Source organism: Oncorhynchus mykiss, chromosome 21, assembly GCF_013265735.2.
Source record: "Oncorhynchus mykiss isolate Arlee chromosome 21, USDA_OmykA_1.1, whole genome shotgun sequence".
NCBI classification, from domain to species: Eukaryota; Metazoa; Chordata; class Actinopteri; order Salmoniformes; family Salmonidae; genus Oncorhynchus; species Oncorhynchus mykiss.
In genome coordinates, this window is record NC_048585.1 from 50,978,695 (window position 1) to 51,002,826 (window position 24,132).

Sequence of the window (24,132 nt, forward strand, 5' to 3'; positions counted from 1 at the left end):
AAAGCATAAGTTACAGCTAGCTAGCAGTGCTCTTCATAACATGTGGTGAGTAGCTGACTCAAAGAGAGAGAAAGACAATAGCTGAAAAGGTTTGAACACATGTATTTATTCAAAAATGGAGCAAGAGTGAGAGAGATAAATAGATATATTTTGTCATTTCTTTTCACTTTCTTAGCTAGCAAATGCAGCTAGCTAGTTTACCCTACCTATTCAAACACCCAGGCCAAATAAAGAGATGCTATGTTAGTCAGCTGGCTATGACTATCCAAAACTGAAACTCGTCCAAGTCAAGATAAGCTTTTGGTTTGACTACTTTATTGCCACCGGGGCCCGTCGGTGTAACTGCTAAACTGCTTACACTGTACTGCAAGATTGTAGAGGGTTTACTAACGTGTTAGTTCTATTAGCTAAGTTGACAACAACATTAATTTAGCTAATATGGTGACAACAATGTAAGCTGTGTGTAGCGGTTATGATTTGAATGTTTGGCTTGGAAAGTTTTTTTTGCCTCATCACAGACAGCTGATGTGTTGTGCATTGAATTCCACAAGCGAAGGGAAAATGTGAGAGGAGGAGAGCACATAGATGAGAGAAGGAATACAACAAGCTGTTTGTATTTGGCTATGAAAGTGAAGCATTTGTGTGTGATCAGGGATGTATTCATTCCGACAATTCTGTTGAAAAACGTTTCTTAAACTGAAGCAAACAGAATGAAACGGGAAAAAACATAACGTAATTTGTCCAATAGAAACTCTCAAAACTCACCTCAAATCTTTATTTTGACCTGTGTACATGTACATTGCAAACTTTCATTCATAGGCTAGGTTGTAGAAACCTCATGATGGGTTTAGGGAAATTTGAGATCATATAGTAACCAGTGGTGTAAAGTACTAAGTAAAAATACTTGAAAGTACTACTTAAGGAGCTTTTGGGGGTATCTGTACTATGCAATTTATATTTTTGACTACTTTTACTACACTTCATTCCTTCATTCTAAAAGTACTTTTTACTCCATACATTTTCCCTGACACCCAAAAGTACTCGTTACATTTTGAATGCTTAGCAGGACAGGACAATTGTCTAATTCACACACTTATCAAGAGAACATCCCTGGTCATCCCTACTGCCCCTGATCAGGCGGACTTATTAAACACATGTTTTGATTCTAAATCACGTCTGAGTGTGGGAATGTGCCCCAGGCTATGTGTCATTTTTTTTTCTTTTTATGAAAATTGTGCCATCTGGTTTACTTAAAAAAAGGAATTTGAAAAGGATTTCTACTTTTACTTTTAACACTTAAATATATTTGAGCAATTACATTTTCTTTTGATACTTAAGTATATTTAAAACCAAATACTTTTAGAGTTTTACTCAAGTAGTATTTTACTGGGTGACTTTCACTTTTACTTGAGTCATTTTCTATTAAGGTATCTTTACTTTTACTCAAGTATGACAATTGGGTACTTTTTCCACCACTGGTCGTAGCCTAAACCTATCGATGTTATGTTGAACTGGGTAAATGGAATATGAATGACAGTCATCCAACGTGCTGTAATAGAAATAAGGCCAACCCTCATTAAAAAAATCCTCCACCTTCATCTTAAACGGCACCGACCGCCACTGGTGTTCACAGTGCATAATTACATGGAATTGATGCTATATTTTCTTGTGTTATGTAAGGGATCATCAAGGACGCTTTGTGCAGTTCTATGGAAATATACCATGATTCAGGGGGTGATACGGATCCTGAGGCAAAAGCTGGGAATTGGTATATTTCCATAGAACTGCACAGAGTGGAGTTGATCATCCTGTTTATACCCCAGACTTAAAGGGATACTTTAAACTGCCCGCAGTGACATATAAATGGTATGCCTGAGTTCATCTGGCTCTGGGGAAGTAGATAAAGGGCTTCATTGCCAAAATCCTTAAGTATCTCTTTAAACAAAAACAAATAAATGATGTTCTAATTTACAGTACCATACCACTATGTAGATTACTTTAACAATGTGTATTTATTTATTTATAACAGACTGAATTTCATAAATGAAATGCACAACATGTCTGGAGCAAGAGAGAGTTCGCCTAAATTACAATATTATTGATACAAATGTATTCATTTTACTATGCAATGTATGATTTGTGCATGCAAATAACGACATGATATATATGGGATTCATTCACTCAAACATATTTGGTCACAAATGCATTAGGGTTTGTGGGAGGCCATGTATGGCTAAGTGTGGGTCGCAATCTCTCCTTGCCTTTTACTTTCAATGTAAAGAAACACTAAAGTAATTAAATTATTTGTGTGAAGAATCCCTTTCACAGACACAGAATGTATAGTTATGCATTATTGAAATGCCTATAAATTATTATTATTATAGCAGCTCAATAAGTAATAAGTTGGCCTTGGGTTGTGATCCTAGGAGATGGTGTTTGGTCAGATTGGGTCAAGTGACAACAGCCTAGCAGCCACAGTTCAACTGTAGATATGTCAGGAGTGCTGACATCTGGAAATATACACAAACACAAATCAGATTCGACCTCCGTTTACTAAATATCATAACTGAACATCATCTCAAATGTTTGGAGGGAAGATTGAAGAAAACATTTATTCTCATCGCTAGCTGCATACTGTGGAATGGTGTCCATGGTATTAAATAATGTAAGATATTCCAAGCCATGGTATAAAAGGGATAATCAACCCCGGGCTCTGTGCGTTCTCTGGAAAATAATGCAACTCCGTGGAAGGTCAGTTCCACTCCGCTAGCGCGTCGTCACTCCTTGAACGCATAGCCACTCCTTGATGATCCCGTATTGCAAGACTATACTGCATCCTACCGTTTACAACAAATATCCTACTCTTTTTTTTTCAAGGCACATGCGCACTGTAAAGGGGTAGGCAGAATGATATTCAGAAGTTAACACGTGGCTAAACAAATTACATGATAGGACTGACATTTTTTTCAGATCAATTCATATCTAGGTAACATGTGAGACAAACACTGACGATATTTAGAGCCACTAGAGAAAGTGATGCAGAGCGCTATGTGAAATGACACACATTCCGGTTCTTAAAGCATGGTTGGTTGACTGGTATAAGAGACTGACCGTGCCTGTGGTTCTTTAACAGATGCTATACGTTGCCATGTGGGCCAGTTTGGGATACAGTTTGGAATACAGTATTGGTTGGCTGGAAAGGTTGCCTTTCTTGGAAAGGCAGTTCAGTTGAAAATGTAACATGGGCGAAAACAAATGGAATTAGGATGCCATCTTTTGGCCAATCTGTTTCATTACATATTTTGAAGAGACGACGGTCACACGGGTTTCCCATTTACTACCATGTGAATACATTGCAGGGACAAGTATTGTAAAGTATAACGGTCACCATCTGAGAAGAAGATACTTTACCGTATTATCATGAAGTAAAGTGGAACTCCGCAAGTGAGCTCAAATTGAACTAGAAAGCACCACACTCATTAATAACGCTTCCCTTTAACAAAGTTTCAGTAGGGTGGGGCTCCATAAACAGCAGTAATAGTAACAAATTAATGTTCTTTAATAATGTTTTATTGTAAACAAGTACAGATATGTGCGGGTGGAGAGACAAATCGTCGAAGCTTTTCAACCTTCCTGTGTTGCATTATGGTCATAAAGTGAAGCAGTTTAACAAGGCAAAAGCTTGTAAAATGGAGGCTAGTTTTAGGAGAAAACAATTTACATGAACTATGACTTATTAAGATTACATATTGCTATCATGAACAACTAGCTATTTTATATTTTACTTCAGTTACGACAGGTTTGCAGCAATGGATAATAATGGTAATGCTAAAATGTGACACTTGTATGATAGCATTATGTAAATCATATTCAACTTAAATAGTAACCCGTCTTTGATCATGTAGGGCAGTGTCCTGGAGTACCCCCGGGGTTGCACATTTTTGTTCCACCCTTATATAAGCACAAGTGATTGAACTAATCATCAAGCCCTTGATTCATTGAATTAGGTGTGCTAGTATTGACCTGTAGAAGGTATGTGCAACCCTTGATGGTAATCGGGGACCAGAGTTGAGAAAGGAGGCTATAGTGGGAGCCATAGAGGATTCTATGTATATTCAGGGGAGGAGCTAGTTTCTGAGAAGCCAGGTGGGGGTGGAGCCATGGGCATGGCTAAAGTAGCTCCACCACCACGGTTTCTCCTGCCCCTCCTCTCCGTTTTGGTTCTGCTCGCTAATGGTGTAGCGCTCAAACTGGTTGTAGGGGTCGAAGTGCTCATAGGTCCCCATGGACGGGATTCTATAGTCCTCCTCCATGTCAGGCTCCACCACAGCCTTCTGCAGGACAAAGTCCACCCGGCCTGCTTTCTGCATGCGTGCCGGGAGGTGGATCTTTTTCATGGCTCTGGTGTAGCCTGGTGCAGACGCAGTCAGGATGTGGATGCCGGCGGTTAGCAAGCGCCAGTAGTCTCCGTTTTCAGCTAGAGAGAGTGTGAGGACGTTTTTTTTTTTCAAATGCTTACCACCCAGAATCATACTGACATTTTCTAGTAAAAATGACCAATCGAAGAGGCTGACTTTACCTGTGGTGATGTCATGCCTTATTCCTCTGACAGATATCCTTGCCCCTTTGATTCCATTCCCGTCCTCATCCTTTACTATTCCCTTTATTCCACGGTGGACCTGGTAAACATTGAGACGCAGGGTTAGTGGAGAACTTGTCTCAGATTTGTGAAAGGGAGTGATGTTTTGGAATTAAATGCTGGCTTTAAAGTCTCTCACCGACTCCATGAATGTGAGCAGAGCCTCTTTGTTGTCCTTCCAGCCAGTGTATAACTCCTCCTCAGCTGGGAACTTATCACAGCCCAACTCCACCGTCACCTCAAAACAGTTAGTGTGGAGGTAGTTGAAGTCCTGCATACCTGATCACATGACAGGAAGAACAACGTACAAGTGATAGAAACTACAAACCACCATCTTCATTATTCAACTAGTGACAATAACTAAAAGCGCCACCAGGTGGCGATCATAGTTCATAATATAACTTGCCTATTATGTTCATTAAGCCTGCATCAGCTATTTCAATCACAGGAGGAAGGTTCATAAGAACAGTTGTTTCCCGCCATTCTTGATTTCTTGCTTTACTTTACATTCTAGCTGTTTGACATTTGACCGCATAGGTGGGAGCTAGTGACATCAGCATTTCGCTGCACCGCTGTAAGACCTGCTAAACTGTGTACGTGACCAGGAAACTTTGATTTGATAATGATAGCTGTGATGGAATGAATGGATCGATAACATTCTATTACAGCCGTTAATATGAGTCCTTCCTCCCAAATGAAGGTGCCACCAGCCACCCGCTCGCTATATCGTCACTTCAACAGTCCTGGACTGTTTTTAATTGGACCGTTTTTTAAATTATTTTAAACTTACCACCTGCAAAGCTGTACCACCATGCTCCATTTATGATGCCGTCCTGGCCGATGCTGCCAAAGTTCTCACACCTTCCAGAGTTTCCTTCTGACATGGTGGCGTGGGCATCTGCATATGTTCTCGCTATCTGCTTGAATACCTGTAGCCAAAAATACAATATTATCTTTGTCGTATTCATAAAAAATACAATGGGTAGTTTCGTTTACCTTTAAATTTGATATGTTACGTTAGTTTGATTTGGTAGCAGCTGAGATACATTTTCTTCTTTCTTCTGTCGAGGAAATAAAAATACAATTCATCTTTACATATGTAAAGCATGAACAATCAATGGGCCTTCTCTCTGCAACAGACACACTTCAGATCATAGAGTGCAATCCATTTTGGAGAGTGCTGTTGTCCTATTGACTGTACATGTTGCTGTCAGTCCCGCTTACCTGTTCATCTGGCGTGGGGGAGAACATCTTCTGCTCTAGTGGGTGTTTGGACAGGTCGTACGGGTAGGACACCAACAACTCCCCTCCGTGGAAGTTAGCTGAGAGCACAAAGGGAAAGGATCTGATCCACTTCATGACTGCGTATGTCTCTGGAGCTACCTGCATTATGACACACATAAAGACAAGCATATCAATTACAGTCAACAGTTTTATTGGGCACATCAATAAAACACAGGGTTTTGGAAATGATGGCATAACAGGGTACAATCAGGTGCGGTTAACAACAATTACCAATCGTCAACTTCTCAATTAAAACTTGATGATTGGTAATCAAAACTCAATTCAAACTTTGATATTTAACATTGAAGATAAATGAAACAGAGATTGAGGTAGTCACTTCATACAAGTACTTGGGAGTATGGCTAGACGGTACACTGTCCTTCTCTCAGCACATATCAAAGCTGCAGGCTAAAGTTAAATCTAGACTTGGCTTCCTCTATCGTAATCGTTCCTCTTTCACCCCAGCTGCCAAACTAACGCTGATTCAGATGACCATCCTACCCGTGCTAGATTACAGAGACATAATTTATAGATCGGCAGGTAAGGGTGCTCTCGAGCGGCTAGATGTTCTTTACCAATTGGCCATCAGATTTGCCACCAATGCTGCTTATAGGACACATCACTGCACTCTATACTCCTCTGTAAACTGATCATCTCTGTATACCCATCGCAAAACCCACTGGTTGATGCTTATTTATAAAACCCTCTTAGGCCTCACTCCCCCTTATCTGAGATATCTACTGCAGCCCTCATCCTACACATACAACACCTGTTCTGCCAGTCACATTCTGTTAAAGGTCCCCAAAGCACACATATCCCTGGGTCGCTCCTCATTTCAGTTCGCTGCAGCTAGTGACTGGAACGAGCTGCAACAAATACTCAAACTGGACAGTTTTATCTCAATCTCTTCAGTCAAAGACTCAATCATGGAAACTCTTACTGACCGTTGTAGCTGCTTTGCGTGATGTATTGTTGTCTGTACCTTGCCCTTTGTGCTGTGTCTGTGCCCAATAATGTTTGTAGCATGTTTTGTGCTGCTACCATGTTGTGCTGCTGCCATGTTGTGTTGCTACCATGTTGTTGTCTTAGGTCTCTCTTTATGTGGTGTTGTCTTTCGTTGTGATGTGTTTTGTCCTATATTTCCCTTTTACATTTTTTTAACCCAGCCCCCGTCCCCGCAGGAGGCCTTTTGCCTTTTGGTAGGCCGTCATTGTAAATAATAATTTGTTCTTAACTGACTTGCCTAGTTAAATAAAGGTTAAAACAAATGTCAATGTAAATCCAAATGACATTGAAAGCAGTCATCATTGTACAATATTTGATGCATGTATTATTATCCGCATTGAAAGCAGTCATCATTGTACAATATTTGATGCATGTATTATTATCCGCAAGTATAAAATCCCACACGAAATGCAAGCATGGATGGCTAGGAATTCATACTGTACCTTACCAAACCAGTAAGCGTCTGGGATTGGGATGTGGTTGCTACGGAAACGTCTGTGTCTGCGCCGGCTGTAAACGATCGTGGTCAGGTCAGGGAAGTTCCTGTTCAGGTCAATGTTCTGGGCGTTGCCTCGACCCAGGGTCCAGCTGTTGTAGTTCTGAGCCTGTTGGGTTCATACAGTGGTAGTCAGGTTGGTATGTGAGTCAAAGCAGACATGTCAAAGCAGACTGTAGGATCTTCGCTGTCAAGTAATATGAAATCAGCGATAGTTTAAACCAAATATTGAGGCCTGCTGTTGAATTTTTTAAAAAGCTGGGAAACTGATTACATACGGTACATTAATACCTTTCTGGCAAATGCAATTTGTTTTACACAGTGATAAAACAACAAAATATTAAAATGACGCGTCAAACAACGTTGATTCAACCTACCTCCTCGTTCTCAGGGTCGATGGTGTCCTGGAGCTCGGCGGCAGCTAGCTCGTACCCGTCTGGGTTCATGGAGGGCAGGATGTGGATACGTGTGGTGTTGATCAGGGTCTGGATGCGCCGGTTCCCCAGCAGGTACTCTGAACACAGGTACTGGGCCAGGTAGATCAACAGCTGACGACCCAGCACCTCGTTCCCATGCATGTTTCCTATGTACTTCATCTCTGGTTCAACTGTTGATATAAGGTGACCGGATATTGACTTCTTTTAAATGTATTCAACCAAAGAGTCCCTTGAGATGAATGATCTGCTTTCCATGGAGACTTAACCAAGACAGCAGCTTACAGTCATGTGTAACATTTAGAAAAGTTACATTGTCCCTGGTTGAACTGTGGACATAGGCAAGATAATAATTAAGGGCCCGATTCTGACCCGTGTTAAGTGTGCGGGAATGGAACATAATCCCCTTTTGATGCACTTTTCTCTCTGTGCATTCTGACCTTGAACTTAAGCATTAGAATAGCATGGTATTCACCCGCTATTTGTTTGGGGTGGAGCTCGAATAATTGACGGTGTGGCGGAGGTGTGTACAGAAACGCCATATTCTGACCCTTCATCCCACTGCTGGTTTCCTTCTGAAACTAAGCAGCGTTGGTCCTGATTGGTCCCTGGATGGGAGACCAGATGCTGCTGGAAGTGGTGTTGGTGGGCCAGTAGGAGGCACTGTTTTGTCTGGTCTAGAAAAAGATCCCAATGCCCCAGGGCAGTAATTGAGGACATTTCCCTGTGTAGGGTGCTGTCTTTCAGATGGGACATTAAACGGGTGTCCTGACTCTCTGTGGTCACTAAAGATCCCATGACACATCGTAAGAGTAGGGGTGTTAACCCTGGTGTCCTGGCTAAATTCCCAATCTGGCCCTCATACCATCATGGTCACCTAATCATCCCCAGCTTCCTATTGGTTCATTCCTCTCCCCTGTAACTATTCCCCATGTTGTTGCTGTAAATTAAAATGTGTTCTCAGTCAATTTAACTGATAAAATAAACACAAAAAATGAATAATTCCACTATCTTTACGTGTGAGGAAACCATGAATAAAGTCCAGCGAACCCACCTGTTTCAAGTGGAAGAAGCATCTATTGAATATTTTTGATTTAAATAACACCATTCTCCAGGCACTGTAATTTACAACTTGATAAGAGCTAGGTAAATGAGTAATCCGTTTGGATAAGGGAATTGTAAACATAGGCTAATTGACACTTGTTTTAGGTCTACTTTACCTTATAATCGCTGGAGATAAATGTTAAACTAGTCATATGGCAGCAAAATGAAGCATATCAACATATCAACGATACCACAGTAAAGTTGATGAAATGCTGTGCCATTATGCAGAGTTTAAATTGTAGTCTTTTAACTTGCAGGGATGGGCAATCCCGAATGTCTTAATTATAGCCTACTCCGGCTTTCTCTGTCTCCTATTTCTATCATGTTAATAATTAGCCACTATCAGTATCGACCATCAGTAGGCCTAATAACAACACATATTCAACTGCCAATTTACTGTTAGTTCCCAGTTATTTTAGCCTACATTATAATTCCATTTAATTTCATTGTATCATTTCCCTTTGCTTCCTCGGTCATGTCCGTATGGTTGTTGCTAAGAATCATTAGTAACAGTCGATAATATACAAAAAATGACATGTAAGCAAATTAAATTGTTATGGAGCGGAGTGCAGACCAAGCGGTAACAGTTTGAACCCGACGCATGCCGCAATACTTGGCCGTGTCAGTACACAGTTCCATGGTTAGTTCAACCAACAGAGGGTATAGTCTACTATCGTACACTATTCTCCCTATTATAATTTTATGTACGCTAATGTTTCCACATTACCATGGGTTGAACTGAAAGTGGCCATTTTCAGAACGAATCAAACCACTGCTTTCTTTTGTGCGTAAAGGCTCTCCAAACCAATTCATGATTCATAAATACTTTCCTAAACCTAAATAAGTATTTATAAATCTGTGTTTTCAGCAGTTTAATTAAATGTTTTCAGAGCGTGCAAGGTAGCACCTGCATGGTGCATTACGCGGCTGAATAAGGTAAATCTGAATACCAAATACTGAAGTGCGTAGGAATGGCGTAAATTCCTAAGTCGGAATCAGCCCCTAATTGAATAGCATTGAGAGACATATGACGGCGTTTAAGAAATAGCATTCCCAGGACTCACACTGTAGTGCACCGAGGACCATTAGTACTTACGCAATTCATGTACTCCAGGGTTGTTTGAGAACTCTATCACTAGCAGGTCTTTGCCCTCCACACTGCGGCCAATGCTGTAGGTCATGGCGATTTCGGGGCATCGTGCTGCAGTCTTCTTCAGGATGCTGTTCATCTGGGCGTTAGACTGATAGCTAAACTGGATGACAGTATGAGGCTTCTCAGGGGTATTACGTTCTTCCTGTATCGCTAGGATAAACAAGAGATGGTGACACTGTATGATAATGATTTGAAAAGCATTTATAAGCACAGTTAAGTGTAATGTCTTATTTGTGGAAGTTATTATGAAGTGTAACCAAAGATATAGAGGTCAATAGCGTTCCAAGCCAGTTCATGACACTTTGTATTAACTAGCAAGTGTGACTTTTGACTCAGTGTCCTAGAAAAGTTAACATCGAAAGCGTAACCATGCGTCAATAAACCGCCTCATCGGGTGTATATCGAGATACCTCATTACTAAATGAGGCCTTAGTCTTTCATCTCATGTCGAGTAGAGCCCTGTAAAATGTCAGGAGACAGAGAAATTACATAAAGTGGAAAAGGCCCCTGTCTCCCCTGTATAAATGTGCTCTTTTAGGGAAATGTGCAAGACCTAAAATGTAAGAAACTGAATGAAGTTGAAACATAAGACCAGAGACATCTGTTCAAAATAAATATCAGCATGGAATTAATTACATAGCTTACAAGGCTTGCCAGACATCTTGTATTTCAGTTAGAATCAAAGATATTTTTGGAAACAGATTTCATACTACACTAAAAGCTGTTGTGCAAAATGTGGTACCACCATCTGTGTGAATATCTACACCCATATCATATATGTAATATGCATATCTATGATTTATTTCAGCAAAATGGCTACATTAACTGTTATTGTGTCAGTATAGGCTCCTGTAGGACTTGTTTATGGTGGCATAGAGCAGCTGCAGAGATAAACAGAAAGAGAGAGAGAGTACACAGGAAGAGAGGACTCATGAACACAGCTGGAATGGTTGGTTGTTTGCAGCTTCAGGGAGAAACAAACTGTACTGAACTCACGTTAGACTGATCACTGCTCTGGTGAACAGGGAGAAACAAACTGTACTGAACTCACGTTAGACTGATCACTGATCTGGTGAACAGGGAGAAACAAACTGTACTGAACTCACGTTAGACTGATCACTGCTCTGGTGAACATATACTACAGTTCTGTCACCTATCAGTGTGAACTCATAGACTTGTTAAAACACATATATCTTGTAGGAGGCAAGATATTAATGGCAGATATGTTAACGTCATCGTAAATAAGAATTTGTTATTAACTGACTTGCCTAGTTAAATAAAGGTTCATTTAAAAAATGTGTTGAGAGGATTGTGGCATAATACAATCATCAAAAAACTGTGAATGTTAATGTAAAAAGGAATTTGAATTGACCTATAAATAGTTTAAGTACATTCTTGAGGTGTGCCGCAAGGAGCAATGTGGCAACCAGTTGACTGTCATTAATCTGGATAGAAAACTGCATTCTCAGTTACCACTCAATATGCTTCTGTTATTAAAAGGGGTTTGGGTGTTATTTTTCTTTATAATGACATAATCTTGTAATAATATTGACACACATGGTTCTCTCTAGTTTTACATTTTGCTCAGGGGATTGTTTTATGCATGAAAATATTATTTGAGTCAACATCATACTGCACAGTTAGTGTCATACTGTTGTCACTATCATATATTGATAGTAATTTTTATGACACACCAGTTAAACTGTGGCCGTTACCTCGTAAGCCCTCCAGTGGGTCGTAACAGCCCTCCTGGTCACTGACAAAGAAGCGGTCACAGTCCAGGAAGTATGGCCAGGCCATCTCGATGCCCTCGAAGGCGTGGTAACAGTTCTTCCTCACAGTCTCGCACGTACTCCTGCACGGCTTCAGCACCTTACATTATAAAAGAAAAACATCATTCAATTATTATTTTTTTTACTGAAGAAGGCGCTGCATTACCAAAATGTTGGTTATTAGATTTACCCATTCAATTGTTGGGAACATATATATAGAGTGCAATTTTCTTGGATTTATTTGTATTATTACATTATCCTTTGTTAGCATCAAACCTTCTCCTTCTCGCAGCGAGGCACCAGCACTGAACAGCCTAGCATGCGGATGTCCGGGGTGCATTCTCCATTGAGCAAGTTGTGGACCACACTGACGAGGAGGTACTCGGGGCCCAGCTCGGCCTCCTCGCGAGTCCTGTGGCCCAGGATGTTGGGGAACACGGTGTGGGTATAGGACATGTCGTCGCAATAGTTCATCATGATGTCCATGCACTTGGCTGAGTAGAGGAAAGAGCCAACCGAGGAGCAGGACAAATTCAGTATTATAATGGTGAGTGACTGATCTGAATGTGGCTTACCGTGTTGAATCATCAAAGTATAGAATACATACTGTTATATCAATAGGTTCATCATTATGTAATGTGTTATAATACCATTTATTGACTCATAATTTCATGAAATCTTTGCAATTAACATCGGTGAGACCTTTGGGTACTTTTGTAAGGTGGGTGGCAACATTTTTATAGAACAATAAGTTTGTTATAAAACATGTTCAGGTAGGCGTAGTGTTAACCTGCTTGTAAGATGCTGCTTTCAGACCATATGTTCTCTCCCTTGTAAATCAGTATGTTTAGGGGTATTGGCCAGGTTGTTCTTTCTCTTGTACTTTTACATTTGATCTAAGTTAATTTGTTAAAGAAACCTAGCTAAGATGCTCAGTACACAATAAGGCTCATTACTCATATCCTTGGCATGGAAAATGAGCATAACCTGATATTAAGAAGTCATATGGATATGCATGAAGAATCCACCCCTTGGACTAAAACATCTTTATTGTCTCATATAGCTAGCTAGCTACCTCTCTGCAGTGCTGAAAATGATCAAGTTCAAATATTTCTATTATCAGTGGAGATTAAAATGTGAATATTTCATACAGCCATTTATCATCCAAAAATACACTTGATAGCTCGGAGAGGCCTTAAGGCCATAATATCCCATTTAGCCTAATCACTTAGTAAAACTTAATCTTCAAAAGTGTGATAGGTTGTTCAACCTGTGGTTTGATAAAATTGCATAAATGTACAGTCCTTTAGGCCTTCTTTCTGTATGAACAGTAAGTTCTAAGCTATCTAACTGTGATGCAATGCACACAACCTGCTAGGATGCTTTCAATTGGTTTAGAATAGTCAAGAGTCGGTACTAAAGTCATAATAACCTTAGCATATGTTGTCACCAAGGCTTTACAAACATCACATTTACATGAGTTGAAGGATTTATTGAAGAAAATAAAATGTACATACGTTGTTCTGGTTCTGGTTCTTTGCAAAAGATCCCTGAAAGACACATCTATTGTTAGTTGCTGTCATGCATTTAACACTAGATGGCAGAATCGCATTTATCACCAGCGTTATTGTGACACTATAAAATCTGCTTATTATTAACCCTCTCATCTTGCTTCACGATCTCTCCTCCCAAATGTCTATATTTCAGTAAAAACGTATTAATGCTGAGAATTGTCATTCTTTGGATCAGGTCACCTCTCACCAGTGATGAATATCTACCTCAATCGTTATAGCCCACAGTTCTATAATAATTCTCTGAAGAAAAATAAGCACTTTATTTCGCACTAATTTGTGACACGAGGTTATTTTTTTTTATTGTTGTTACGGTTGGCTTGTGAATAAACATTGTGAATAAAAGCATCACAGTTTGCATGTCTTGTCTGAGATATAATGAAATATTTCTGAACCATGCACTTTTATTTCAGAACTAGCCCTAACACCATCACTTCCTTCCGATGCATAAAACACACCATGTGCATTATCATAAACAACAAAGAGTTGGCCTACTTTACCTAGAAATTCGTCTTCAGGGTCGCAGAGCGAAGGGGCACACCAAACAACTGTCGCCAGTGCATTCAGAAAAACAATAGTCTTCATTTTCCTCCGTATAAATTCCATATTTTGTGATGTGGCACCTCAAGGCTACTGTGCTTAATTGCACGAGAACTTTTTGGGCTTCCCTAAAAAGTGAGTTTATTACACGAATTACGGTCGACTATCAAATTACAAAGGAAAATGTTTCAGACGGAAATGGCTGGGTGGAGGTGGAATCATTTGCGCAAGTAAACTTTGCGCAAGTAAACTTTCTGAAATACACCTGTTAACAATTCCTATACTCTAAACCGTCTTGCTCAACCATTTCCAACACTTTTTTATTCAAAGTTAACCTTATAATTGCTTACCTCTAAAATGTATGTATTGGATAATGTGAACAGTGGACATTAACTGTAAAATAATAGGCCACTATTTCTTTCCGTCAGTGCTATCCGGGATCATTGGGGTGACCCCTAACCTTAACCCTTACCCTAACCATAACCATAACCCTCACCTTAACCCTTACATAACCCCCTTCAATGGGGTAGGAACTTCCCAATGATTTCGAATAGAACCGACCTATTGTTTTCTCGGCCCATTTGCCCAGTCCTTTAGTCCTTACTCAAGACAGTCATTTGATCCCTTTCATCCAATCAGCAATATGCTTTGAAGAATGTCAGGATATGTGAGAGTGTGGTAAATTGGACCAAAGTGGTAAATAGAGCCAACTTGTTTCAATGGAAAACATACACAAAATGTATAATTTGATCAAATATTTAGTCTGTGAAGTCTGTGAAGAAAGAAACCACATGGAAAAAGTTAGGTCCAAAGAACAGATTTTCACCAAGTCAAATGAATGTATTGTGTTATAGGTTTCATGGTGCTTGTATTTAAACCAAAGTAAATTATTTTTAGATTGCATACATAAGTTGGGGTCTCTTTGAGCTTTAATATGAGGTCCTAAACCTAGAATGAAAGTTCATCCTTGTAGCTGTGTGGGCTAATCAGGGGTTGGAGCCGGGTTCAGGGAGAAAAAACAAATGTTTTTTTTTGGAGGAACAGAATCAGAACTGGGAATAAAAGTGATCTATATTGTTCTGGAACAGCACCATTATTTTAAAAGCATGGGAACCGGTTAATAATGTTATTTTGCATTCAGGGCATTTTTTTCAGTCCCATAAAAAGTCCCCCAAGGCACCTATGCAAAGCCCTCACAGTCACTTAAACTTATTCCAGTGTCTGCCTGCCAGCTGAAAATCTTTGCCAGTATGTGTGTATGCAACCTGCCCCTCCCCTCAGAAGCTTAGGCTAATGTAGCCTATTGACGTTACAAGCATGATTCAGAAATTAGGGATAGATTTTTAATTAGAGAAGAATGGATGAACTGTTTCAATGTTAGTTATGGATACTGTAGTTATCACATTTCACATGGAATTTGTTAACAACAAAAAGGTAAGACGTGTTTTTCATTCTGGTGCTGCGCTACACACACAAGCTTGTTAGCTAGCTAGCTCTGGTCCAACAATAAGCCAACTCTTGGAAGTTCAAAGATATTCGAAGTTCCTCCGTAGAAGCCACTCATCCGTAGGTATAATTATGTGGGCCAAGCCAACTCCATCCACTCTCTCCCCACCTTCAAAATTTCAGTCGCATCTCGCATGTAAACAATAGCTTGCCCACTCCATAGCAAGCTGCTCTGTTCGAACTGATTGGTGAAGTAATTTGATGTCGAGCTAATGTTAAAATATATATATTTCAGAGGTTTAAAAAGGAACAGTTAGGGGCCTCCCGAGTGGCGCAGCGTTCTAAGCCACTGCATCGCAGTGCGGCGGTGTCAATACAGCCTGGCGTTTGCTCCCAGGCTGTGTCACAACAGGTCGTGACTGGGAGTCCCATAGGATGGTGCACAATTGGCCCAGCGTCGTCCGTGTTAAAGGAGAGTTTGGCCAGCAGGCTGTACTTGGCTCATCACGCTCTAGGCACTCCTTGTGGCGGGCCGGGCGCCTGCAACCTGACTTTGGTCATCATTTGAACGGTGTTTCCTCCGACACATTAGTGCAGCTGGCTTCCGGGTTAAACGAGCAGGTGTTAAGAAGCAGCGCAGCTTTGTGGGTCATGTTTCGGGGGACGCATGACTCTACCTTCACCTCTCCCGAGCCCGTTGGAGTTGCAGCGATGAGACAATATTGTAACTGGATATCATGAGAAAAATGGGGTAAAATTACAAAACAATTAATAAAAAGGAACAGTTGGAACAATATAAACCGGTTTTGTTTTAGTGGTCAAAGACAAAAAGCGATTCTGATAGACATGATTTTAAGAAATGTGTAGCCTGCTTCACTTACCCTTTCCCGCTGCTCAACTTACCCTGTCCCGCTGCTCAACTTACCCTGTCCCGCTGCTCAACTTACCCTGTCCCGCTGCTCAACTTACCCTGTCCTGCTGCTCAACTTACCCTGTCCCGTGCCTAACTTACCCTGTCCCGCTGCTCATCTTACCCTGTCCCGCTGCTCAACTTACCCTGTCCCGCTGCTCAACTTACCCTGTCCCGCTGCTCAACTTACCCACCCTGTCCCGCTGCTTAACCCTCCTCTGTCCCGCTGCTCAACTTACCCTGTCCCGCTGCTCAACTTACCCTGTCCCGCTACTCAACTTACCCTGTCCCGTGCTCAACTTACCCATGAGTACAACCCCAAGAACACCATCCCAACCGTGAAGCATGGAGGTGGAAACATCATTCTTTGGGGATGCTTTTCTGCAAAGGGGACAGGACGACTGCACCGTATTGAGGGGAGGATGGATGGGGCCATATATCGCGAGATCTTGGCCAACAACCTCCTTCCCTCATTGGGAAGGAGGAAGATGGGTCGTGGCTGGGTCTTCCAGCATGACAACGACCCGAAACACACAGCCAGGGCAACTAAGGAGTGGCTCCGTAAGAAGCATCTCAAGGTCCTGGAGTGGCCTAGCCAGTCTCCAGACCTGGACCCAATAGAAAATCTTTGGAGGGAGCTGAAAGTTCGTATTGCCCAGCGACAGCTCCGAAACCTGAAGGATCTGGAGAAGGTCTGTATGGAGGAGTGGGCCAAAATCCCTGGTGCAGTGTGTGCAAACCTGGTCAAGAACTACAGGAAACGTATGATCTCTGTAATTACAAACAAAGGTTTCTGTACCGAATATTAAGTTCTGCTTTTCTGATGTATCAAATACTTATGTCATTCAATAAAATGCAAATTAATTACTTAAACATCATACAATGTGATTTTCAGTATTTTTGTTTTAGATTCTGTCTCTCAAAGTTGAAGTGTACCTATAATCAAAATTACAGACCTCTACATGCTTTGTAAGTTGGAAAACCTGCAAAATCGGCAGTGTATCAAATACTTGTTCTCCCCACTGTGTGTATATATATCTTTGTTAGAACACTACATCGCCCTTGAAGGAGTGATGCTGAATGTAAAAAAAATACAAATAAATGGCCCAATTTACCCCACTCTCCCCTACATATCCTACTGCTTGACATTCCTATTGGATTATTTGAGGTGTGGTGGCACAAACATTGAACAGCCTCTGGCACCTGCAAAACAGTTGCTGATGAATCTGTCAACATGAAATGCCCAGATTGGCATTAGATATTAGATATGTTTCTACATGTCTTGTCATATGGCCATAAATATATCAAAGGATGCTTGTTATTTGACAGCTTTATTGCACATTTTTCATCAACAGCTTTACTCACACACTGCCAAAGTACAGCAAGTGGCATGGGCCTGCATAACGAAACACACGTGTGCTTGGTGCATCTAAAAAAATAATCAGGTTCTGATAAAGCAACTATTGAAAAGCCAAACAGTAATATATTGAATTCTGGCACGAACACAATAACGTGTTTTAAAGCACTTACTTGAACATAACATAACATTATTCTGCTATAGAACGTCTCTTTTATTTGAAGAGCATTTAAACAAATACATATTATGATTTCTCATAGAGTGCAAAATAGTTTGATAAAGATAACATCCGGTATTTATAAATATCCATATAAACATTTCCAGCAATCACCTGGCAGAATAAAGTATTACAATATACACAATAGTACAAATCCATTTCAGTCAAAATTACCTTAATACCTGCAGTACATTCAGTTACAACACGCTACCATAGTAAACATGATGGCATTTGCCTTTGGCTGTTATAACTAGTAGCTCTGAGAGAAATACAAAGTGCATCAATATCCAGTGATTGATGTGAAATTGTGAGCAACTGCAGTAGTAGTCTAAAACACAGTCCATAGGCTACATAACATGGCTATCTAGTTGGCAGCATTTGCCACAGCAAGTACCATTCATTGAAAAGTTCACATTTTAACTTCAAGAAATGAATTGGTGCCCCTTGAAATTGCACCAGTGCCCGAATGGCTACTGGTCAGCCGCTAGCAAAGCTTTCCCATCTTCCACTCTGTCCAGTTGACAGGACATAACCTCGGACACCCAGAAAGGACATCTTGCGAAATGTGCCAGGTCCTCCATTAAGTTCTGGGGGAGACGTGTTATAAAATATATTAATGAGACCAGCAAAGTCTCCACCCCTCTATATGAAAACTCTCAGCCAGTTACGGGCAAGTCTGTGGCCCAAAATGTCCCCTCCCCTTCCGAAATTCGAACGATGCGAGCACCTGCAAAATCGTGATTTGTCCAAGTGGTCAGTGATGAAAAATCAGCGTACCGGAACAAAGTTCCTCGTTAGTCATGGCATCCCACAGTCTGTCAACAGCTTCTACTACCATTTATGTTACGTGCATCTGTCCACGAGAGATTAATAACCTTAATAGCACGTTCCTATATTCTATACGGGTGTCAAAAGGTCTGTAAATGTGGCTATGACATCTCCTTTATAAAGAGGTTATTATGTTATAAAAGCCCACTAGCATTCAGACTCTTGTGGAGTGATCCCTCCCTTTATGAATCGACCGAACCCCTGGCTGATTCAATAACATTGATTCATTTGATTCTGGCTCTGGCTCTGGCTCTGGCTCTGGGTGTGTGTGTGTGTGTGTGTGTGTGTGTGTGTGTGTGTGTGTGTGTGTGTGTGTGTGTGTGTGTGTGTGTGTGTGTGTGTGTGTGTGTGTGTGTGTGTGTGGCTCTGCCAGTGAATCATGGATCATCAGACTCCCTTGTTTACCAGTATTGTCTGGAGCAAATGTCCCTGAACGCGATCATTCTCTGTGCAGTCTATCCGTCTTGCCCTCTCTTCCGCTGTCTACCCCACCTGTTTTTCTGCTGTCTCCTTCTATCCACCTCATCCACCTCTTCCCCTCCCACAACTTCCCTCTCTCTCTCTCTCGCTCTCTCCTATTTCCTACAATCCCCCTTTCTCCCATCTTGCTCTCTTCCTTCTCTCTCTCACCTCCACTCTTTCCACGAGGAAACCTTTATTTTGGGTCTGTCTGTCTGTGGTATATTTGTTATGTCCATAATGGTGACATTAACTGATCCTCTGGAGAGAGTAGTCGTTCTCTGTGTCCAGAGAGCTGTTGTGGCCAGATGAGGGGTACAGGTCACGGCGCAGCAACCGGTTGACAACGGTAACCAGGACCTTCTTGTACTGTAGACGCAGGAGGGAGTAGGCAAAGGGGTCGGACGCCGCCTTGCTGTATGTCAGGCACTTACTGACAATTCCCCAGTGGCGGTTGATTCCCACGAAGGGAAGCAACTCGGTCAACCTGAGGAGAAGGCAGAGGTCAAGTTAGAGTTCGCAAATAGCCTTTTAGAAAGGGCAAAAGTTATCCAATATTCAAAGCATGGTATTTATCTTGCAGGCAGTTGTTCTGTTTGCTTTTGAGAGTGTTTGGTGATAATTCAGTTGGTATTCTATGAAATGCCATGAGGCTCTAAGGTTACAAGGTAGAATAGAATAAATTAGGATATACGGATGGGCCAGAAAAACAGCTTTGGCAACAAGCCTTATACGTTAGGAAAAAATAATATATGAACGTATTTCTTCAAAATAAATATGTATAAACTGAACATTGCTACAATATTCTTGCCCATAGGTACAGTGGGGCAAAAAAGTATTTAGTCAGCCACCAATTGTGCAAGTTCTCCCACTTAAAAAGATGAGAGAGGCCTGTAATTTTCATCATAGGTACACTTCAACTATGACATACAAAATGAGAGGAAACATCCAGAAAATCACATTGTAGGATTATAAATGAATTTATTTGAAAATTATGGTGGAAAATAAGTATTTGGTCAATAACAAAAGTTTATCTTAATACTTTGTTATATACCCTTTGTTGGCAATGACAGAGGTCAAATGTTTTCTGGAAGTCTTCACAAGGTTTTCACACACTGTTGCTGGTATTTTGGCCCATTCCTCCATGCAGATCTCCTCTAGAGCAGTGATGTTTTGGGGCTGTTGCTGGGCAACACGGACTTTCAATTCCCTCCAAATATTTTCTATGGGGTTGAGATCTGGAGACTGGCTAGGCCACTCCAGGACCTTGAAATGCTTCTTACGAAGCCACTCCTTCGTTGCCCGGGCGGTGCGTTTGGGATCATTGTCATGCTGAAAGACCCAGCCACGTTTCATCTTCAATATCGTTGCTGATGGAAGGAGGTTTTCACTCAAAATATGATACATGGCCCCATTCATTCTTTCCTTTACACGGATCAGTCGTCCTGGTCGCTTTGCAGAAAAACAGCCCCAAAGCATGACGTTTCCACCCCCATGCTTCACAGTAGGTATGGTGTTCTTTGGATGCAACTCAGCATTCCTTGTCCTCCAAACACGACGAGTTGAGTTTTTACCAAAAAGTTCTTTTTTGGTTTCATCTGACCATATGACATTCTCCCAATCTTCTTCGGGATCATCCAAATGCTCTCTAGCAAATTTCAGACGGGACTGGACATGTACTGGCTTAAGCAGGGGGACACGTCTAGCACTGCAGGATTTGAGTCCCTGGCGGCGTAGTGTGTTACTGATGGTAGGCTTTGTTACTTTGGTCCCAGCTCTCTGCAGGTCATTCACTAGGTCCCCCGTGTGGTTCTGGGATTTTTGCTCACCGTTCTTGTGATAATTTTGACCTCATGGGGTGAGATCTTGCGTGGAGCCCCAGATTGAGGGAGATTATCAGTGGTCTTGTATGTCTTCCATTTCCTAATAATTGCTCCCACAATTGATTTCTTCAAACCAAGCTGCTTATCTATTGCAGATTCAGTCTTTCCAGCCTGGTGCAGGTCTACAATTTTGTTTCTGGTGTCCTTTGATAGCTCTTTGGTCTTAGCCATAGTGGAGTTTGGAGTGTGACTGTTTGAGGTTGTGGACAGGTGTCTTTTATACTGATAACAAGTTCAAACAGGTGCCATTAATACAGGTAACGAGTGGAGGACAGAGGAGCCTCTTAAAGAAGAAGTTATAGGTCTGTGAGAGCCAGAAATCTTGCTTGTTTGTAGGTGACCAAATACTTATTTTCCACCATAATTTGCAAATAAATTCATAAAAAATCCTACAATGTGATTTTCTGGATTTTTTTCCCTGATTTTGTCTGTCATATTTGAAGTGTACCTATGATGAAAATTACAGGCCTCTCTCATCTTTTTAAGTGGTAGAACTTGCACAATTGGTGGCTGACTAAATACTTGTTTGCCCCACTGTATATGCAGGAATGCCAATGAAGCAGTTGAGTGAGAATAGTAGAATACACAAGGTGCAATTTCTAAATTTGGTTGTGCATCAGCAGTTTTACTCTTGTTATGTCAGTCACTGATAGTCAGTCAATTAGCCCATGTCAGCTAACATTTTTTGATTGCTAAGTTACTTTAGTGGCCAGCTATCTAAACGTGTTATCAAATTACCGGCCGGGGGACCCCCATTGATTTTGTTAGTCAGTCTCATATTAAAACTGCAAACATGTATTTCCACCCCATGGCAAAATGTGTAGAATTGCAGGAAATTAGCTTTAAAATAGCAACATTTTCCCTTGCCCTTGAGCAAGGCACTTAACCCTAATTGCTCCTGTAAGTCACTCTGCATAAGAGAGGCTGCTAAATAACTAAAATGTCAAATGTAAACTACAATGCTATATTCTCTCTAGGCCAAGCTTTTCCAAACTCGTTTTTTGCTCCATGACTACACAGCTGATTCAAATAATCAAAGCTTCATGACGAATTGGTTATTTGAATCAGCTGCTCTATGTCATGCTGTGTGTTGGTGGAAATGAATGCCTCTGTGTGCTAACTGTCGTCTCATGGTGGTCCAGTGAAATGACATGACGACAGATAATTTATGGTTTAATGAAGGATGTATCAGATACAGATGGAGATCATAAACGCGCAACAACAAAAACTAATTGGTTGAAATTGAATTAAACCTTAATTTGTGCATTGCTCAACCTTACATGAGACCTGCCTCATCTTTCAACTGAATTTTGCTGATCATTTTTCTGTTATTTTGCTGGGGTGGCAAAGTTATTAAACAGAGTAAACCCTGCGATGATAGCCTTTACCTTTACTGTTCATAAACCCAGTTGTATTATCAAAGTGTGTTCACCTGGGGATGTGTTAATCTCATAACCTCTATAATAACCCCTTTAATGATGTGTTTAAGGTAGGTGAATGACACTCCTGTTTGTTCAGCTGCCTGTCTCCCCTTGACTGGAAACCCACTTACCTCGTAATAACATAGGGAGCAAAACAGATGATGAACGACCCAATGAAAATGCTGATTTTCTTGGTGGCTCTCTGTTTCCTTCTCTTTTGTTCTACCAGACACCTTTGTTTCACACTGAAAATAGGAATGAACTGATATTAGTCCAGCAGAATAAATGACGAAACATTCTACATTTGAATTTTTTAAAATGAACACCTACAGTAAGCATGTTTCCCCATGATTGAATCTGTAGCTTACTGTAAAGATAACATTGCACATTGTAACGGCAATTGATCGCACACCTCTTAAGTAAAGGAGCATACGTACGATGGGTGAATATCCACCAGCAAGAACAGCGTCTGCATGGTTATAACGTCTATCCTCTTGCAGTGGAAGCGTGCAACTTTTAGCACCTTCAAATATGTGAAGCACAGGATCAGCAGGGAGAGCATGAAACTACTGGCGTGGAAAACGACGGTGAAAATTGTAAACTTGATCCTGTCGCTCTCCTCGCTCAAATGCAATGTGCACGAGGCGTAAATGTGGCTATAGTCAACCCAGGAGAACAGGAGGGCGATGAGGGAAAACGTGAGGGAGTGGAGCCACGAGTAGCACATCATGATCACTGCGTCCTTGTAGCGCATTTTACTGGAGTAACTCAAGGGGAACACCACTGCTATCCAGCGGTCTATACTGAGTGCTGCCATACTCAACATAGTGTTCGCAGTCAAAAAGGTCTCCAGAAAGCTCACTGTATGGCAAAGGCAATCCCCAAAAGGCTGGTGGTTTCTGACAATCCCCACCAATGTCGATGGCATGTTTAAAAGGGTGATGAGTATGTTGCAAAAAGACAGGTTCATGATGAATATACCCGGTACCTGTCGGCGGATCTCGGTGCTCTGGACAAAACATAGCAGCACCAGCAAGTTCGACAACAACGAGACAATTGCGACCACAACAATGAACAACGTGAAGATAATTTCCGCAAAGTCCATGTCTCACTTGAAAAAGTCCACTTGCGTTTTGCATGCACCTGTAGATAATATACACTTAATATCCACCATGATTGCACCGTCGTTTATCTCCAAGGTCGTCATTCCAGAATTGAACTCCTACAAGTTTTGCCGTCTCCAAGTTGGTGGAGCGCTGTCCAGAGTGCTGAAGTGGGGAGACCGCGCGCGCCCCACGAGCGCCAGACCATTTCGTTTCTTTAACCGTATGGAGTTTTCTACTCTCACACCACACAAGTATTTGTAACAGAATTTGATGGCATGTGTAACTGAGCGTTTGGGTAACACATGGGCAAATGTTTCGTATCTCCGCTCCCTTCTACGACTACCTCAGCATGAAAACAGTGAGACTGCGACGCACGCCACTGCCTTTGTGCGCAGAACATGCGTACTAAACCAGATGACTGTTTGGAGCCTGCCCTGTCTAGTGCAAATTCGTTTGAATGTTAATGTTACAATTAGCTATCACGTGAGGAAAAATAGAACGTCATCC

General features: G+C 41.3%; 2 protein-coding genes across 2 annotated transcripts; both read right to left on the bottom strand.

Moving 5' to 3' along the window:
* Positions 1-3,551: 3,551 nt before the first annotated feature.
* Positions 3,552-14,157, bottom strand: LOC110500666 (carboxypeptidase Z). Its single transcript, XM_021578156.2, has 12 exons — positions 13,959-14,157; positions 13,405-13,437; positions 12,164-12,381; positions 11,831-11,987; positions 10,059-10,265; positions 7,802-8,031; positions 7,372-7,533; positions 5,864-6,022; positions 5,430-5,568; positions 4,779-4,918; positions 4,580-4,679; positions 3,552-4,477 (listed from the first exon to the last, which is right to left on the bottom strand). Exons 1-12 carry the CDS (start codon positions 14,062-14,064, stop codon positions 4,128-4,130), a joined length of 2,001 nt encoding a protein of 666 aa, XP_021433831.2. The 5' UTR covers positions 14,065-14,157; the 3' UTR covers positions 3,552-4,127.
* Positions 14,158-17,666: 3,509 nt separating this feature from the next.
* Positions 17,667-23,969, bottom strand: LOC110500667 (G-protein coupled receptor 26-like). The gene is made up of 3 exons (XM_021578157.2): positions 22,957-23,969; positions 22,651-22,764; positions 17,667-19,702 (listed from the first exon to the last, which is right to left on the bottom strand). The coding sequence occupies exons 1-3, from the start codon at positions 23,622-23,624 to the stop codon at positions 19,465-19,467; spliced, it is 1,020 nt and encodes a 339-aa protein (XP_021433832.1). The 5' UTR covers positions 23,625-23,969; the 3' UTR covers positions 17,667-19,464.
* Between the last annotated feature and the right edge of the window lie 163 nt (positions 23,970-24,132).

What these genes read in the sequence shown, in the direction of transcription:
- LOC110500666 (XM_021578156.2), bottom strand. Translation starts at nt 14,064, where the DNA reads ATGGAATTTATACGGAGGAAAATGAAGACTATTGTTTTTCTGAATGCA. An exon ending in CCCTGAAGACGAATTTCTAG is followed by an intron (nt 13,438 to 13,958) that starts GTAAAGTAGGCC and finishes TGTGTCTTTCAG; the next exon opens with GGATCTTTTGCAAAGAACCA. An exon ending in ACGCTTACTGGTTTGGTAAG is followed by an intron (nt 6,023 to 7,371) that starts GTACAGTATGAA and finishes GTCATAATGCAG; the next exon opens with GTAGCTCCAGAGACATACGC.
- LOC110500667 (XM_021578157.2), bottom strand. Translation starts at nt 23,624, where the DNA reads ATGGACTTTGCGGAAATTATCTTCACGTTGTTCATTGTTGTGGTCGCA. An exon ending in CTGGTGGATATTCACCCATC is followed by an intron (nt 22,765 to 22,956) that starts GTACGTATGCTC and finishes TCCTATTTTCAG; the next exon opens with TGTGAAACAAAGGTGTCTGG. An exon ending in GCTCCCTATGTTATTACGAG is followed by an intron (nt 19,703 to 22,650) that starts GTAAGTGGGTTT and finishes CCTTCTCCTCAG; the next exon opens with GTTGACCGAGTTGCTTCCCT.